Source organism: Porites lutea, chromosome 4, assembly GCF_958299795.1.
Source record: "Porites lutea chromosome 4, jaPorLute2.1, whole genome shotgun sequence".
NCBI classification, from domain to species: Eukaryota; Metazoa; Cnidaria; class Anthozoa; order Scleractinia; family Poritidae; genus Porites; species Porites lutea.
The window spans coordinates 34,720,501-34,736,814 of NC_133204.1; the positions used below are offsets into that span (position 1 = coordinate 34,720,501).

The following is a 16,314-nucleotide window of genomic DNA, read 5'->3' on the forward strand; positions in this document are numbered from 1 at the left end:
AGAAACTTTCACAGTGCACTGGAAAACAAAACTATGTAATAAAAAATGAAAAAAACTCTGACTATTATTACTTGAGCAACAGAAAAATGATGCTGAGTACGCTTGCTGGCCTTCTACTTCCGAGAAAGTTTAATAAGCGCACAAGTTTGTTCACTCTGATGCGTTATAACAGCAATATGGTTCTTTGACTGAAGACAAAGATAAAGCTGGTTCTGCAAAGGTAATAAATCTGGGCATTTAAAAAAAGTAACCGTAACTACTAATAACAGAATACAAGCGGGTTTTAATTTAACCCGGCGAAATCAACTCATAAATTAATCGGATGCACAATCAGAAAAAATACTCGCCTCTTTAAAAACAGTGTTCAAAACCTTTTATTCCACCTCAGACTGACAGAATGATCCGTTTTTCCTTTAACATTGGTTGTTCTGAATCCAAGGTAATTTTCAAGCGACGCAAAAAAAGCAAACATGTCAAATAAAAAGGCTTTACAGGGAGCAAATGTTCGCACCTCGTGCATTTCACTCAGAACTCCAGCAACAAACAAACACAGTCAACACTGTCAACACCAGAAAAGCCCGTCTTGAGCCTGCGATAAAGGGATGCGCAGAAGCTTGCGCAGAACGTTTTTCCGCCCTGAACCTGTTTCCTGGCGGGAAATCGCGCAAGAAATGACGTGGCTGTCGTCGCGTTCAAAAACATGTTTACTTCAACGGAACTACCTCATTGCATAAGGATTTTGTCCGGGGAGCTCAGTTTCTAGTAACCTGTTTCGAAGAAATTGTTATGGCAACAAACAATAGCAGATTGGATTGGAACTATTTGCTTGTAAGTGAAAAGCGACGGGAAAGAGAAGAAGAGAAAGGCATAGAGTAAGAATTAACAGGTGCGCTAGCGAAGAGGATTCAAGTGGAAAATTTATGCAGCATCTGCGACTTGTTCACTGATAGCTGAAGCTGACAGAGTTTTGAGTCATCTTTTGATGTATTTACCTGTCTTTTTGCACTGGATCTACAAAATGAAATACAGCAGCTATCAACATTTTTTTGTTTTTCTTGGCTGGCTTGTTTACTGGGTTGTGGTTGAGAAATCCGCCGCACGACAAAAAGAAATCGGGAATCATCGTTTTCAAAAATAAGCTACTCTTAGTAAGTTTGCTTCGCCTTGCTGGACCTTGCGAAAAATCTTAAGCGATTCTGGCCTTACTTGATGGGTTTCCGTGCTGCATCTCGACCGGTAAGCTTGAGTAATTTTATTGCTTTTTACGTGTTTTCTTTTTTCATGTTTATGCCGTCATTTTACGCACATTTGTAAGGTTTGAATCAATTTATCTGATCTAGTAAAGAACTTAAAAAGTCTTTAGACGTTTTCTGACAGCGACTAGAAGAAAAAGTTCTGAAAAATAGTTTAGTTATCCTATTGTTTGTTAAAGAAAACTTTGAGCGATATTCTTGCCTGGAGTTCATCTTGCAAAATAGCAAACACGGCGAAGGCGGCTTAAAACTTAAGGCTTAATTTAAATCTATTCGTGACTCAGCTTTACTCTAAAACACGTCTTCGGGAATAAAAATTGTTGACCTTTAAATGGTTCTTCGTCTTATATTTCTTGTCTTGATTGTTTGTCAAGATCTCGTTCTTACATGATCGCTTTGCCAGTTGTTGTTTTTAGTTGTCCGTGAACGCGTTGGTCACGCTCTACGTCCAATTTTTATGCTCTTATTGGTCAAAATTTGACAGGTGAGTTCATGAGGAAAATTTATGCAGCATCTTGAAACTTCTTGACTGTGACAGCTGAAGCTGACAGAGTTTTGTGTCAACTTGTGATGTTTTTAACTGTTTTGTTCTACTGGATGTACGAAATGAAATTCAGCTACTATCAAGAGTCTTCTGTTATTCATGGCTAGTTTGTCTATTGGGTTTTTGGTTGAGAAATACGTCGCCTGTCAAAGTCGGAAATCCGACTTCGGATGGCATCGATTCGTTTTCGTTTTTCACTTTGCTTGATTGAAAAGTCTGAAGCGATGTAGCTTCCAGGAGCTGCCTGAGTAATTATTGTATTTGTGTTTGTTTTTTCATATATCTAATTTCATGAAGCCGAGCGCAGTTTATGAGGCTATAGTTTATGCATGTTTGAATTAAGATTTGAGATAATCATCTTACCCATAGTATGAAGTTTGATTTAAGCTTGCAGAACTTTAAAAAGTCTTTAGTCGATATTTTCTCACCGCAAACAGAAAGAAAAAAACGTTGCGTTTTTATTTTGGCTGTAGAAAGAAAGCTTTGAGCAATTTTCTCGCCTCGAGTTCATCTTTGAAAAGAACAAACACCGGGAAGCCGGCTTTAAAACATAAACTTAGGCTTTAACCATAAAGACTCAGGATTCTTAGAGACACTTTAATACGTAAATTGTCTTCGTGAATGAAAATTGTTGTCTCTCTTACAGTGTAAATGTTTCACCGAATTATATTTCTTTTATTGATTGTTAGTAGTCTCTCTTGCAATTTGCCGTTAATGTTTTCAGTTGCAGGAGTACTCAAAACGTCGCGCGTTTTAAACGCTTGTGTTATAAAACCATTAAATAAAAAAAACACAATAAATTCTTTATTATGTTGAAGTGTAACTCTATTAATGTTCAATCAAACACTCCACAGCTTGCAGCTGGCTGGCCGTTATATAGGTGATTTTAGAAATTTTTTTAGCGGTTTCGCTAAAAGCCCACGCGTGCTTCGATCGTCCTGAATATTGAATGAGTGTAATTTATATTTCAAAAATGTGAAATACTGCATTCTGTCTGAGGTCTGTATGATAAAAACAGTGCCTCATAGTACAAAAGGTTGGTTTACACGCCCCCAGATTTGTTAGCGAGATTTTGTAAAGCAAACTTGTCAAACGGAAAAAATTCTGCCGGATTTGCTTTCCAAGTATTTGTTTTCCAGGCCTAATGTACTGTGATCAAGAGCCATTATGGACGTTAAATGCGATCGTAGATGATTGCTATTTTTTGGGTGTACATAAGGCCGTCAACTCGATGTAAGGTTTGGTGCACTCTTGGACTGTTAGCAAATTATTTTTCTCTCAAATCACTTAGCCTTTATCCCTCAAAACAAAAGTCACATGAATGTGCTCTAAAGTGAACTGATTTGTGGAATAAAAGTTTATTGTTTGATTGAAATTACAAATTTATTAATGGGAGCTTCGCTTTTAGCCCTGGCTAAATCTATATATTAAGTTCGTTGGCTTCTCGAAGATTTCCGCGCCACAGTCACTCCTTCCAAGCAGTGTGCTAATTTTAAATTTAATGTTAATTAACCTGTTTATTATCTTTTTTATTTTACTTGTAATTTATTCTGTGTGGCAAAATAATAAAATAAAAATAGAATAAAATGCCAAAACGATTAAGTCAAGGAGGCAGGATAAAAAGACAAAAAATATGTAACGTTGAGCCGAAAATGGTGATGAAAATCCTGCACTTCCTTCAATCTGATCTCGTAAGTCTTGAGTTCCCCAAAACGTTTCCCACGGAAATGAGTCCTAGTAAATTCCCAGGATCAAAAAACTGAACAAGGATAAAGAAAACGGAGGGGTAGAGTGAAAACGAAAGGCAAAAATGCCACGATTTTCAACCCAAATGATATCGAAATTTTCTTTTCTGCACCCACCCGTGCTTCCGAAGCCGACACCGTAAAATTCCGAAAATAAACCCCGGGGCTTATATTTTTCAAAGGCCCTTTTAGAGGGGCTTATTTTTGGAGGGGCTTATCTATGGAGGAAAATTTGCGTTTCAAAATCGATTGGGTTGCCTTATAGTTGGAAGGAAATTTACCGTTTTTGCTTTGTCTTACTTTGCATTTGAAGGGAATTTCCAAGTACAAGCCCCCGGGGAGCTTATATTTGCGTTACGGGTTTGGGGGGTTTATATTTTGCGGGGCTTATACATGGAGGGGCTTATTTTCGGAATTTCACAGTATTTTGCATCTGGAATACAAGGCGTAAAGTGCTCGACCTGTAGACGACGTTCCTGGCAGTTTTGGCTCCTTATAGGCAAATAGTGAGCAGCAGACAACGGCTCGTCTAACCTTAAAACTTCTATATTCCAGAAAAGCTGAGCTGGGTTTGAAAACCTGAGCGCTCGAACACTTCTGTATCTAATTGGCAATGTGTTAAAACGCCGGTTATTAAAATGACGCCATTTCTGAATGCTTTAGTCGACATTGCTACGTTCATCGATCGGCCAATAAAAACTCGCGTTAGTTGCATAAGGAATCACCGTTCAAAGCCTACACATTCTTTAACTTTCCTTTTCGTTTGCTGATTGCTCAAGCTGTGCTCATTATAATACATTACGTTGAGATAGACAGAAATACAAGCTGCGGCACAGATTCATTTTTGTAGGATTTTCTTTTAAAAAAAGTATACAAACCTCTTAGTGTTCCAAGCATATCTTTATTGCAACTAACTGCGGCGATAATAAAGCACATTTGTTTCCTAACATTTCACTATATCAACCAAAATATTGACGTTATTGTATCAGTCCCTTCCTATAAAAACCCCTTCTAAACGAATAGACAGTATTACGCTTATAAAGTTCCTGTTATTACTTAGATTAGCAATTGAAATGTTTTAGTTCTTCACTACACAAAACATCTTCTATGCTTGGACCTGACCTTATGGCCTCCTGCTCTATACCCACTTGTACAGGGTGCTGTTTATGTTGTGCTTTTTGCCATTGTAGTAGTTTGCTACTGCAAGGTAAGTATGACCTTTGTACTCAAATGACGTCATACCACGCGCTCCATGCGTTGAAATCTCTTGGTACTTGATGAACTGCGCTCCAGAGGCCTGGTACACAACTGACTTGGCGTTGAACTTCTGACTATCACCATAGTAATTAGTCACACCAAGGTAGGTTTGACCATTGATCACAAATGGACACCAGCCTGTAGCCCCTCGAGTAGGAATGGACTGGAACAGGACAAACTTGTTACCATTCCACTTGTAAATAAAGGAATCGGTGTTGTACTTACTTCCAGAGTAGTGGTTGGCAAAAGTGAGAAACGTGTGACCGTTGATATTAAAAGACCTCACATCGTACGCTCCGTAAGTCTGAAGAGACTGAAGTTTAACAAAGCGACCTCCTGACCATTTAAACACAGTGGACTGAACAGAATTCTTGTGGGAGTTTGCAAAAGCGATGAATGTGTCACCGTTTATCTCAAACGCCGTACATGCCCTGGCACCTTCAGTTGATATGTCTTGAAATCTGTTAAACTTGCCGCTGCTCCATTTGTAGATAACTGACTTTGTAGAGTGGGTACTTCCATCATGAAAGTTGGCTACTAAAAGATAATGTTCCCCATTTACCTTAAAAAAGGTGAAGTGGATTGCTCCGTTTGTTGATAATTTCTGAAAGTGGACAAACAGTTTTCCATTCCATTGGTAGACTGTAGAGTTCAGCAGGTATGTTCCATCGTAATGATTAGCGACAGCAAGGAAATGTTTGTTAGCGATAGAAAAGTACTCCAGGCCATGCGCTCCTCTTGTCTGCAGGGTCTGGTACAAAGAAAGTCTTCCAGCTGAGTTGTCCATCTTGTAGATTATGGAACTTGTCTTGAATCCTTTTATGTCCCCAACAAAGTTGCCAAAAGCAAGAAACAAGTTTCCATCAATGGTGAAATGTTCCACACCTACAGCTCCTCGGGTTGGTAGGTCTTGAACTTTTTCAAAGAAGTGGAGTCCAATAGAGCAATCTTCCACAAGAAAAAAAGGATGAACATCTTTGTTAACAAACTAATGTCAAGAAAAAAAAAAGCTAGTTAGAATCAATCGACAAAAGAATTTACTCATGTGTTGTGGTTTTGGAATGACCAAAGATGGGCCACGGTGTCATGACCTTAAAATTCGGAAACTCTTCTTTCCAACGAATCAATGTAAATGTACATTGTAGGCAACAGTAGTAAATAATGCCCTTACCGGTTAAACAGCACCGTGATTTGCTCTAAAACGCAAAATAACTTGTGAGAACAAAATACAATTAAGGAACAAAACTAACAATCTCCTAATGCACACTCCTGGACAAAAGTCCTAGTGCAGTGATGCAGTATTCATAATTTTTTTGTAATTTCTGAAGCCCTTATAAAATACAATTTGGGCATCCCTTTCGAAAGTTTTTTGCAGTTCTCCCTCCCCCACCCTTTTCAATGGTGAAACTCGGAAAAATTCTGGATACACGCCGACACGCGTCCAACGTTGTTTGTAGGGTAGGGGTAGGGGTTAAGCATGTGTGAATTGAAAAAAAGCCGCACAAATGCGAATCTGTTCCAAGACTTTTGTACATGATTGTAGTTACATATGCAACCAGAGTTGAACACCTGTACAGATAACTTTTTTTGACGAAAATCTCCCTTGATCGGACACCAAGTGATGTTACGTTAACATCATATATGGTAGTAGGGAACATAGACTGCGAGCATTATTTTGTTCTTGTTTCCTCAGGCTAGTAGGACATGCAAGCTAATTTGTATTTGATTTTTAAAAACCTCGATACTCACCGTCAAGTGTCACAACTTTGCCGCCTACTCACGCTTTCTTCTCCGTTTTAAAGACAACAGGCCCGAAAAGGAAGAGATCGTGCATGCAGTCTCTAGTAATTAAATTAATATGGCTCATTGTAATTATTAGCAATTATTGAATGAGGCTGAGTAGGATATGAAGTATTCTGCAGCTCGAATCTGCAGAATACTTCACATCCTACGAAAGCCGAATTCAATAATTGTTTTATTATTCCTTCAAAATAATTCCAAGTTTTAAAACATGCTAACCTCGGTCGATGTAAGTTCATATCGATAAAGCATCCTTATCGGGAAGTTTAGGAGATTAAAGTCTGCAAATATACTCCCAAAAGCAGATGTTGCCCGTCAAGTTGTTTTCTTGCTGTTCTTGCGATGTTTTTGGACAATACTTCGAGGTGAAACGAGTGAAATGTTCCGCGACAGTTCCGCCATTTGGTTCTAACTACCAAAACAACTCAACCTCGTCCCCAGGTTTTCTCGGTGAACGGTTCAATAACCTGCAACCAGGCTGCACTTTTGACGTCATCGGTTCAATATGACAAAATTCTTTTCAAATTTCGTCAACAGCAGCTGGTTATGGTAAATTATGCGTGTGGTTTTAACCAATCAGAAACGGGGAAATATTTTGAACGAATAATAAGGATAATTATTACTAAAGGTTATAAGGAGTGAAAATCTAGGAGCTGCAAGGTAGTAATTACCTTTGTATCACACGTTCCCTGCATTCCTTTTTGTCCTTGTGATCCCTTCTCTCCTTGGGATCCTTTGTCACCACGAGATCCCTTCTCACCCTTATCAAACAAAGTATTTATAATTATAATGAACATAGATTAATATTCTAGTAGATAGCCAAAGAACTCGGGAATTTTAAAACCTGATCACCACTTTATCCTTTACTATAGCGATACAAGAAGAAAACTTAAAGTTACATGCGGTACTTGTTTTGTACCAGAAAGGTATCCGTAGAGAAATAAAATTCGACCTGTTAGTTAGTTTGGTCGAGCGCCAACTCGGACATACCAACTAACAGGTCGAATGTAACATTTAGAAGCGTGAGAGACATGAAAATTGAATGAATGGTGTGTGTCGCTGTGTCTGGATAAAGCATGTGCCTTCGTTTTTGTTTTGGACACTGAAAATTAGTTGGCAGAAAAAAAAAACAAATATTTGATTGAAGGTAAATCCATGTTGGAGAACTGATGAAGGTTGTTAAAGTGTTCTTTCTTACAGAGAAGAAAGGTCATGACACTGACACTTACTTTAACACCACCATTACTGTTTTTATCCATTCCTGGTTCTCCTTTCACCCCCTACAACAGAAATAATAAGGAGCACTTGGCCTGCTTACAAAGGGCCTGGGAAAATACGTCAACAGAATCCCTCGAAACATCAATATCGAGGACCTCCAAAAGATCAGCCGAATTTTAAGAAAAGTGCTCTCTACCAACAAGATAATAGCGACTCCTCTCAGCCACTCCCAAGGAAACTGGTAGCTCCTCGGAGCTCTGAGCAGTAAGAACTGCTAAACAAGACATAATAATAGTCATCTTCGTCATCATCATCATCATCAACATCATCATCATCTGTCAAAACGATTGAAAAGCTTTCAAAGTATACGGAATTAGAGATTGAAATCTCTAGGATATGGGGCCTTAAAACAGAAATTGTGCCTGTAAATATTGGAGCTCTTGGCCTACTAAAAACGGGCCTGGGAAAATACGTGGAAAAAAATAAATATCAATAAAAATATCAATATCAAAGAACCCCCAAAGATCAGTCTTCTAAGCACAGCCCATATTTTACAAAAAGTGCTGTCTACAAATTAAATTAAAACTCCCCCCAGCCGCTCCCAAGGAAACTGGGTGCTTCTCGGAGCCCTGGACAGTACGAACTGCGAAAGAAGAAAAACATAATAACAATAACAATAAGTAATTAAAGCAAACTGTTACAAAGGAGTGACAATGATGATGATGAAGATGGTAAATAACAAATAGAGACAATCTATACCGTGGTGTGATCAACATAAAGCTAACTGGTCTGGTTATAATTTTGATCATTTTGTTTAGTCCAACCGAAATTTAAACACACAAAAGACATTTCTACACCCAATATGATCACTGATCATATTTGCTACTAGATTTGCTACCTGTTATCTTGTAGGCGACTTTAATTTTCCAAGCATAGAATGGCATAGTTTAACTGCTACTTCAAGTGATTTATGTACTGTTGATTTTTGTGACATGATTAATGATCATTTTCTGGTTCAATGTAATTTCAATCCAACAAGAATGCTTAATGAAACTGATGGCAATATACTTGATTTAATCCTGACTAAAACTCCTGACCTGGTCAGTGATGTTGAAGTACTGACTGATCATTTTAATTCTGATCATTTTCCAGATAGTTTCAATATTAAGCTTTTATCTGGTCGCCCTCTTAAGTCTGTCTCAAGGAAAAATTACAACTTTAAAAAGGCAGATTTCACTGCACTGAATGAATGAATTATTGAAGTATATTCCATGGAATTGTGCTTTCTTGGAAGAGGATGTGGACATCTGTACTGAAAGAGTCAATGACTTATTACTAGCTGCTGCTGATATGTGCATTCCAACCTTTACTGTGAAAAAGAAAACTCATCCTCCATGGATTACCAAGGAAGTTCTCAATAAGATCAAAAAGAAAAAAAGGTTATGGAGAAAACTAAAGGCTCATCCATCAGAAGTCCTTAGTCGAAAGTTTAAAGAGTTACGGAGATCCGTCAAGCAGTTAGTAAGATCTGAGTATAAGAGATATCTAGAGCATCTGTCGAGTCAGCTGAAGGTAAACCCAAAACGATTTTGGAGCTACCACTCAATTAAGTCGAAATCAAAACGGCTTCCTGATGTAAACACCTACAACAGAAGATCTGCGATAAAACCTCATGAGCAAGCTACCTTATTTAATATTCACTTTCATTCAGTTTTTTGTAAACAGAGTACTGGGGTACTAGCTCCAATACAAACTGACTTACAAGATCCAAGTTTTGAGGTAGTTACCAACCATGTGACACGTGACACTAAGGAAGTTCAAAAGCTACTTAGCTGTCTTAATGCTAATAAGTCTTGTGGAGTTGATAAAATACCTGCTCGTTTACTTAAAGAGACTGCTGACACATCTGCAGTTCCTCTGAGTATGCTCTTCAATTTATCTTTCAAACAGGGACGCCTACCTAAATTATGGAAATCAGCTAATATTACACCCATTCATAAGGATGGTGATCGAGAGCCAGTAGAAAATTATAGAGGCATTTCTCTCTTAACTATCTCTGGGAAATGCCAGGAGAGAATTGTGTACAATGCTATTTATGATCAAGTTATTGGATTCATACATGATTCTCATCACGGGTTCCTCACTGGTCGTTCCTGCACTACTCATCTACTCTTAGTACATCATGATTGGTTCAAAGTCTTGGACAAGAGAGGTCAAGTTGATGTAGTATTTATAGACTTTTCAAAGGCTTTTGACCTTGTCTGTCATAATATTCTATTAACCAAACTTTGCAAATATGGTGTTCATGGAGACTTGCTAAATTGGTGTAGAGATTATTTAACAGAACGTCAACAGCGTGTTGTAGTGAAAGGAGAGGCTTCCGACTGGTTAACCGTAACCTCTGGTGTCCCACCAGGTTCTTTGTTGGGACCATTATTCTTCATAGTCTACATCAACGATTTACCGGGGGTAATTAGTAAGGACAGTTCAATTGCTCTGTATGCTGATGACAGTAAAATGTATAGGGTTATTAGTACTCAAGAAGATCTGTCTACTTTTCAAAGTGACATAGACAAAATTTCAGATTGGTGTAAGATGAATAAGATGAGAATTAATATCAAGAAATGTAAGATCATGTGAATAACAAGGAAAAAGTCACCATTAGTTGGGGAGTATAATATTGAAGGTCAACCTTTGGAAAGTGTTGATGTGTATAAAGATTTAGGATTATTTACTACTAGTAATCTTTTATGGAACCAACACGTAGATAAAATAACTGCTAAGGCTAATAGGGTTTTAGGGTTGGTTAAGAGGACTTGTAGGTACAAAGGATATTGATACCATGAACACACTTTATTGTAGTCTAGTGAGACCTTTATTAGAATATTCATGCGAAACTTGGAACCCTCATACTAAATGTAACATTGATAAACTGGAGGCTGTTCAGCGAAGGGCTACCAGATGGATAACTAGGTCTGATGATGATTATGATACCAGACTATCTAAGCTAAAATTGTTGTCATTATCTAATAGGAGGTTCACTAGAGATGTTACACTTTTTTTAAATGTAATTAATGGACATTATGATATTGACATTTCAAATAAGCTCATATTTTGTAAGGACAGAAATACAGGTTATAACTCGAGGAAAAATGACACACAGGACCTTGTTCCAAATTTTAGTAGAACTGATGGTTTTAAATATAGTTTTTTTAACCGTGTTGTAGATGAATGGAATGGTTTACCCAATCATATTAGAGAATCAAACAGTATTGCAACTTTTAAAAGAAATGTGTTAAGCTTTATTAAGGATAACTAGAACATTTATATTTCTATTTGTATATATTTTTCTTATATGTTAATTAATGGGGGTATCCCTAGTATGGCGCATGGGTGCTTTTGGTTGTCTCCTTCTCCACAACTTTTTTGTTTGTTTGTTTGTTTGTTTGTTAAAGTAGTGTTAGCTTATTTCATTTCATTATTTGCTTGTTACGCAGTGGAATGAATCTGTAATAAATGATGTTTTATAAAGAGATACAAGTGTATGGATCCAGAAAGTGAAAACCTCCATTTGAAAAGCAGTACATATTTATAATACCTTAACACCTGCACTTCCATTTCTTCCTGGTTTGCCTGTTTCTCCTTTTTCTCCCTAACATAGAAATTTACAAGGTGAAATCCAAACTGAGAACACTATAACTTAGAAGGTGACTATTACTATAAATTTTATTCATCTTTTATTTAAGAAACTTCAGCCTTAGTGGAGAAAAATGATGGTGTATGGGTGCTGCAGTTATGAGGTGGCACATTGCTTTTTGAATGTGGTACTAAAAGATGTTTATTTATTAACAGTAACAAAATGACTAAAAATTAAAAGTCAACACATAATTAATGCACTTTTTTTTTCACCTTTTGTTTAGTTTAAAAGTGACCAAAACTGCTCCATGCCCATATTTAAATTAACATTAGTTCTGAGTTTATCTAGATACACCTGCTTAGTGACTACGTGTATTGTATAACCATAGATTAGGGTAAGGAAGGTTACTCTGTCTTAACTTGTACCTAATAGTTTCTTAAATCAATAAATCCCCTGTCCCCACTGCCAAGGGGCCTGGGTAAAATATAAGTATTATATTTTGGATCCAGGCCCCTTGGCAGTGGGGGCAGGGGATTTATCAGGCTCATGCCAAACAATATTAACTTCAAAGACTGGTAAAAAAACCAGGGCTCAAAAAATATTCAGCTGGAGGTTTTGAGACAAGTTCCCCACCCTTTAAGTGCCACTGGCAAGTAACTCAAGCTCAAATTACTAAAGAGCAAAGGAACTGACAAGTCATACTCAAATAAAAATGCAATGTAATTAACCACTTCCAGCAAGCAAGCAATTTTTTGAAGGCAGTATATGAATGATTAGAAATATCTTGTTCCTTTTTTGTTAAGACTTGCAACAATGAAAACACATGACTAAAATTAATGTTGCAAATTTATCTAAAAAAAAAACATTTTACCCTATTGACTTTTTTAAAAATGATTTTATGTCTTCTTCTTCTTTCTCTGAAAAGGGAAAGCCTAGATTTTCAAGTTACCTCAAGCTTCAAAATATTAGTGTAATGCGGTAAAACTTCTTTTTGGCACCTTGTTATCTTCAAATTACAGAGACCATGTCTGAGACGTACAGTTCCCTGGTTTGTTTAATTTCTGAACTTTTCAAGCACAAAGAGAAAACAATGCATTAACATTAAGAAAGGCCAACCTTTATTCCACTGCCATCTCGTCCATCACGGCCATCTTTTCCTGTGTTCAAAACAATTAACAAAATGTAATATTCAGATTACAGGGCTGATGCTCTGAGGGGCCGCTAAAACCGTACTTTTGATCTTGAGTAAATAGGAAATCTTAGCTTTCCCATACAAATCTGATGCTTGGCTCCCTGTTTTTCACAGGTTCAGAGCACTGGACTCCTTATAATTTTTCTTGGAGCACAGCCTTGGATTAGTAATATTACATTAGCTAGCTAGAACACTGACAACAAGCTACAACAGGGGGAATGATAAGAAGGAAACCCATGGTTAAGATTTATTTTGATAATAATTACAGTATACCTGCCAACTCTAACACATTATGCATGAGTTTCATGCCTGGGGACTTATTTCTAGACCTTGATTTCACTCATCGACAAGGACAATTTCTCGCACCTGACAAACAAATCCAGACAAATTGTTCTTTAACACATGATTAATGACAAAAATACAATTCAATTTCCCTTTGACACTTGAAATAACTTCAGAATGCTCAATGGTTGTCAGAACAACTTCACACATTTTTTGGAAAAGTTTGGAAGTCCTCGGAAAATTGTTGGAAATGTGTGGAAGTAGCTGGGACGTTTTCAGAAACTCCTGCCATAACAGGACGAAAATCTCATGCTTAATTAATTTGACTCAGAAAGAGTTGGCAAGTATATTATATTGACATGTTTGTATTTTGTATAAAGGATAATCACAGGCGACAAGAGGAGCCTGCAATTCTAATCTCCAGGTCGTTATTACGTATGTGTTGCATAGGTATATATCTCGCCATTCGTTTGGACTTCCACAAAGAAAGTATGGAATGCACATGCAGAACATACTTTGAGCACGTGCATTTGGACCTTATATCACAGCTTGTAATAGCATTTATTGTGACCACCACACAAAGCACAGCACTGGATTGAAACGAAAGCGTTTTGACATTCAATCGTTGTCACTCACACTCCGCAGCCTTTATTACTAGTAATATTTAATAAAATAATGTACATCACCATTCACTCCATCGCGCCCATCTTTTCCTGCAATTACCAAAAATAACACTTGATTTATATATACAAGTGACTAATTATTTACTTAATCATATAATGTTGCATTAATGTAAATGGTAATGAAGGAAAATTGTTGAATTTTAATGTGACTCACCATGTTGTCCATCCTTTCCATCTTTGCCTAAAATTATTAAAAAAAATACAGCCATATATCAATGAAACTCACAACTGAACTAAATTACCATCCACACAATCTCGCTACAGCAGAACTAGCAAGTTGTTATGTGTATAACCTGAACTGATCCCACTAATGCAATACTTAAATGTACTTTGCTGGCCTTAAATACCTTAATTTCTGGTAAATTTTAATCTAAACATACTATAAAGAAGATTTTTTTTTGTTTTTGGTATTAGGTGGTATTTTTCCATATCTGTGGATTATTATTTTGTTGAAAATCAATTTTTAAAATAAATTGTAAACTCACCATCCTTACAGCAAGCAGCTTGAGGTACAACTTTACAGCTTTTAGACTTTGCTGCAGATCCATTAGCCTGTTAGATTCAATTTGGGAAATTTAACATACTTTCATGACTTAAAGAAAGACTGCAAACTCTAGATAAATGAAAACACTCTTGACTATAGCATAAACTGAGTTGCAATGGAAACTGAATTTGGAAAGATAAAAAAAAGGAAATGAAAGTGGTTAAAAAAAACAGGAAATTAAAAGGGTGAGGCTGCATGGATATCGGTAAGTTTCTCCTAGTAAAAGCCTGTCTTCAGTGTGAATTTATAGAAATGTTACCAGCAAGAGTAACAAGATTGATACCTTAAGTATACATGGCTTAGGTGATGGCTTTAGTTTGCAGGTAGTTGCAGATGATAGTGTTATGGTCCTGGGGGGGGGGGGGGACCACTGGATTTCCCAAGTGACAAGGACGATCAACTGGGGACAAAAATCAAAACCCAAAAACATCAATTGACCAAAATTTAACCCGAAAAAAATCCAATGCCGAATTTCCAAGCCATCAAAAATTTCCAGAAAGCATTAAAAATTAATGATATAACTATGACAAATCTTCAAATTGTTTTGAATACCACCAAAAAAACCTACTTAAATCAAGCTATCAAAAAAAATACTTGCTAAAATTTTCCTACCTAAAAAATCCTAAAATCGAAAATATCATTAAACCCCCAAAAATCCTTTAATCATCCTTGTCACTTGAAATCCAGAGTATGCCCCTGGGGTTACGATCAGGGTTAGGGTCTGACTTACATGACATTTATAATTTTACACCTACACAGCTGCAGACCAAACGCTCTGCAGCTTAATGAAAATGTAGGATTTTCTCTGCCAAGGCACGACACCTTTTAGTGTCGTTTGCTGGGAGAGAAAATTAAGCCAAAGCAGTTTTGCATTGGGACGTTTCACTCAAAAGGTTTAATTTAAGGTATGTCACTGAAACAAAGTTTTCTTTTGATTATGTGGTCATGATATTGCAGATTTTCTGGTAAACAGTCCATTATCTCTTACTAGTCTCAAAAGGGATTTCTTCTCTAAGAGAGGGGGCTGGGTGCTTCTGTGCTTTTGATCGATCAGTGCTATTGATAGGAAAAGGAATATGATATATATCCCTTTGAGGCCAAACCAGAATTTTACACTCACTTAACATACTTAGCTACAAGTACTAATCTTACAAGCAACATGACAATAGTTTTTTATGCTTTAATACCAGTTTTTTCACACTTTAATTTAACCATTTTAGTAACAAAAAAACAGCATTTTTGACCAGATCCTCCTTTTTGAGGCAGTTTTTGGCTGGTTAACATGGGAGTGGCTAAAAAAGAGATTTTTATCACTCAGAGCCTGTAATTAAGTAGCTTTTTGCCTTTTTGCCTTTTTTTTTGGGGGGGGGGGGGAATCTGTTTTCAATATTCTCTTCGCATTCTTTTTTTTTCCTTTTGTTGTCCTTTTTACAGCCCCTTTTGTTGCCCACTTTACTGTCTTTCCTTTGTGTGGAGTTTTGGCTGGCTACCTTTTCAAGAAAAGGACAAAGAGTAGCAGGTAAATAGCAAAATTCTCCGAATGTTAATTGCTTGTTAGTTTTAGCGCGCGTTCTTGTATACTGTCAGGATTGGTCAAAATTTGATAAATGAGGTACCTGCGGAAAGATCTATCCTTGCTGATTTTGCATTTTTTTTTATCGTAAGAGCTTAAATGAAAAGCTGAATGGGGCCATGAAGGAAAATTTTCCCGGTTCAAAAAGGACCAAAAAGCCAAAAACAGTCGTCAAAGAGTAAAAACTCACCTGAGCTCACCTTAGACTTCACGTTTATTGTAAAGATTAACAGCCAATTCTAACAATCAATCTTCTTGAAAGCTTCTCTGATTGACGCTCTGCTTCCCGAGGATTATTTTAGGAGTCGAACAAGGTAGATTTGGGTCAACTTGTAAAACATAACTTTTAAAATACTATTCCCTAGAATTTTGCCTGGTTGGCAAATATTCAGGCTGTCGTTTCTCATTGAGAGGAGACTGGTAACGAGAGAGCGAGGCTGTCGCACACGCGGGTGTGCCCGCGGGTGTTATTTTGCGCGTTGTTCACGCGAATTTCTCGAGCCCCTGGTTATTCAGACTTCCCGATCCAACCTAGCTATCTTCCCCTTACCAATGGAACACTTTAATCTTACCCCCCTTTTTTCAA

At 37.1% G+C, this 16,314-nt stretch overlaps 1 protein-coding gene across 5 annotated transcripts in view; it reads right to left on the minus strand.

Moving 5' to 3' along the window:
- LOC140933376 (uncharacterized) overlaps positions 1 to 16,314 on the minus strand; it is an 86,139-nt gene that overhangs the window by 69,317 nt on the left and 508 nt on the right. Inside the window, exons 2-8 of one of the 5 annotated variants that reach the window (XM_073382922.1) lie at positions 14,097 to 14,163; positions 13,766 to 13,792; positions 13,615 to 13,641; positions 12,571 to 12,611; positions 11,416 to 11,469; positions 7,829 to 7,879; positions 7,271 to 7,360 (exon numbers count right to left, since the gene is read on the minus strand). In XM_073382922.1, coding sequence (XP_073239023.1) covers positions 7,271 to 7,360; positions 7,829 to 7,879; positions 11,416 to 11,469; positions 12,571 to 12,611; positions 13,615 to 13,641; positions 13,766 to 13,792; positions 14,097 to 14,163 — 357 coding nt within the window. Of the gene's footprint in view, positions 1 to 7,270; positions 7,361 to 7,828; positions 7,880 to 11,415; positions 11,470 to 12,368; positions 12,612 to 13,501; positions 13,642 to 13,765; positions 13,793 to 14,096; positions 14,164 to 15,918; positions 16,115 to 16,314 lie in introns of those variants that run through there. The other 4 variants (XR_012165046.1, XR_012165044.1, XR_012165045.1 and 1 more) reach the window with 4 other exon arrangements.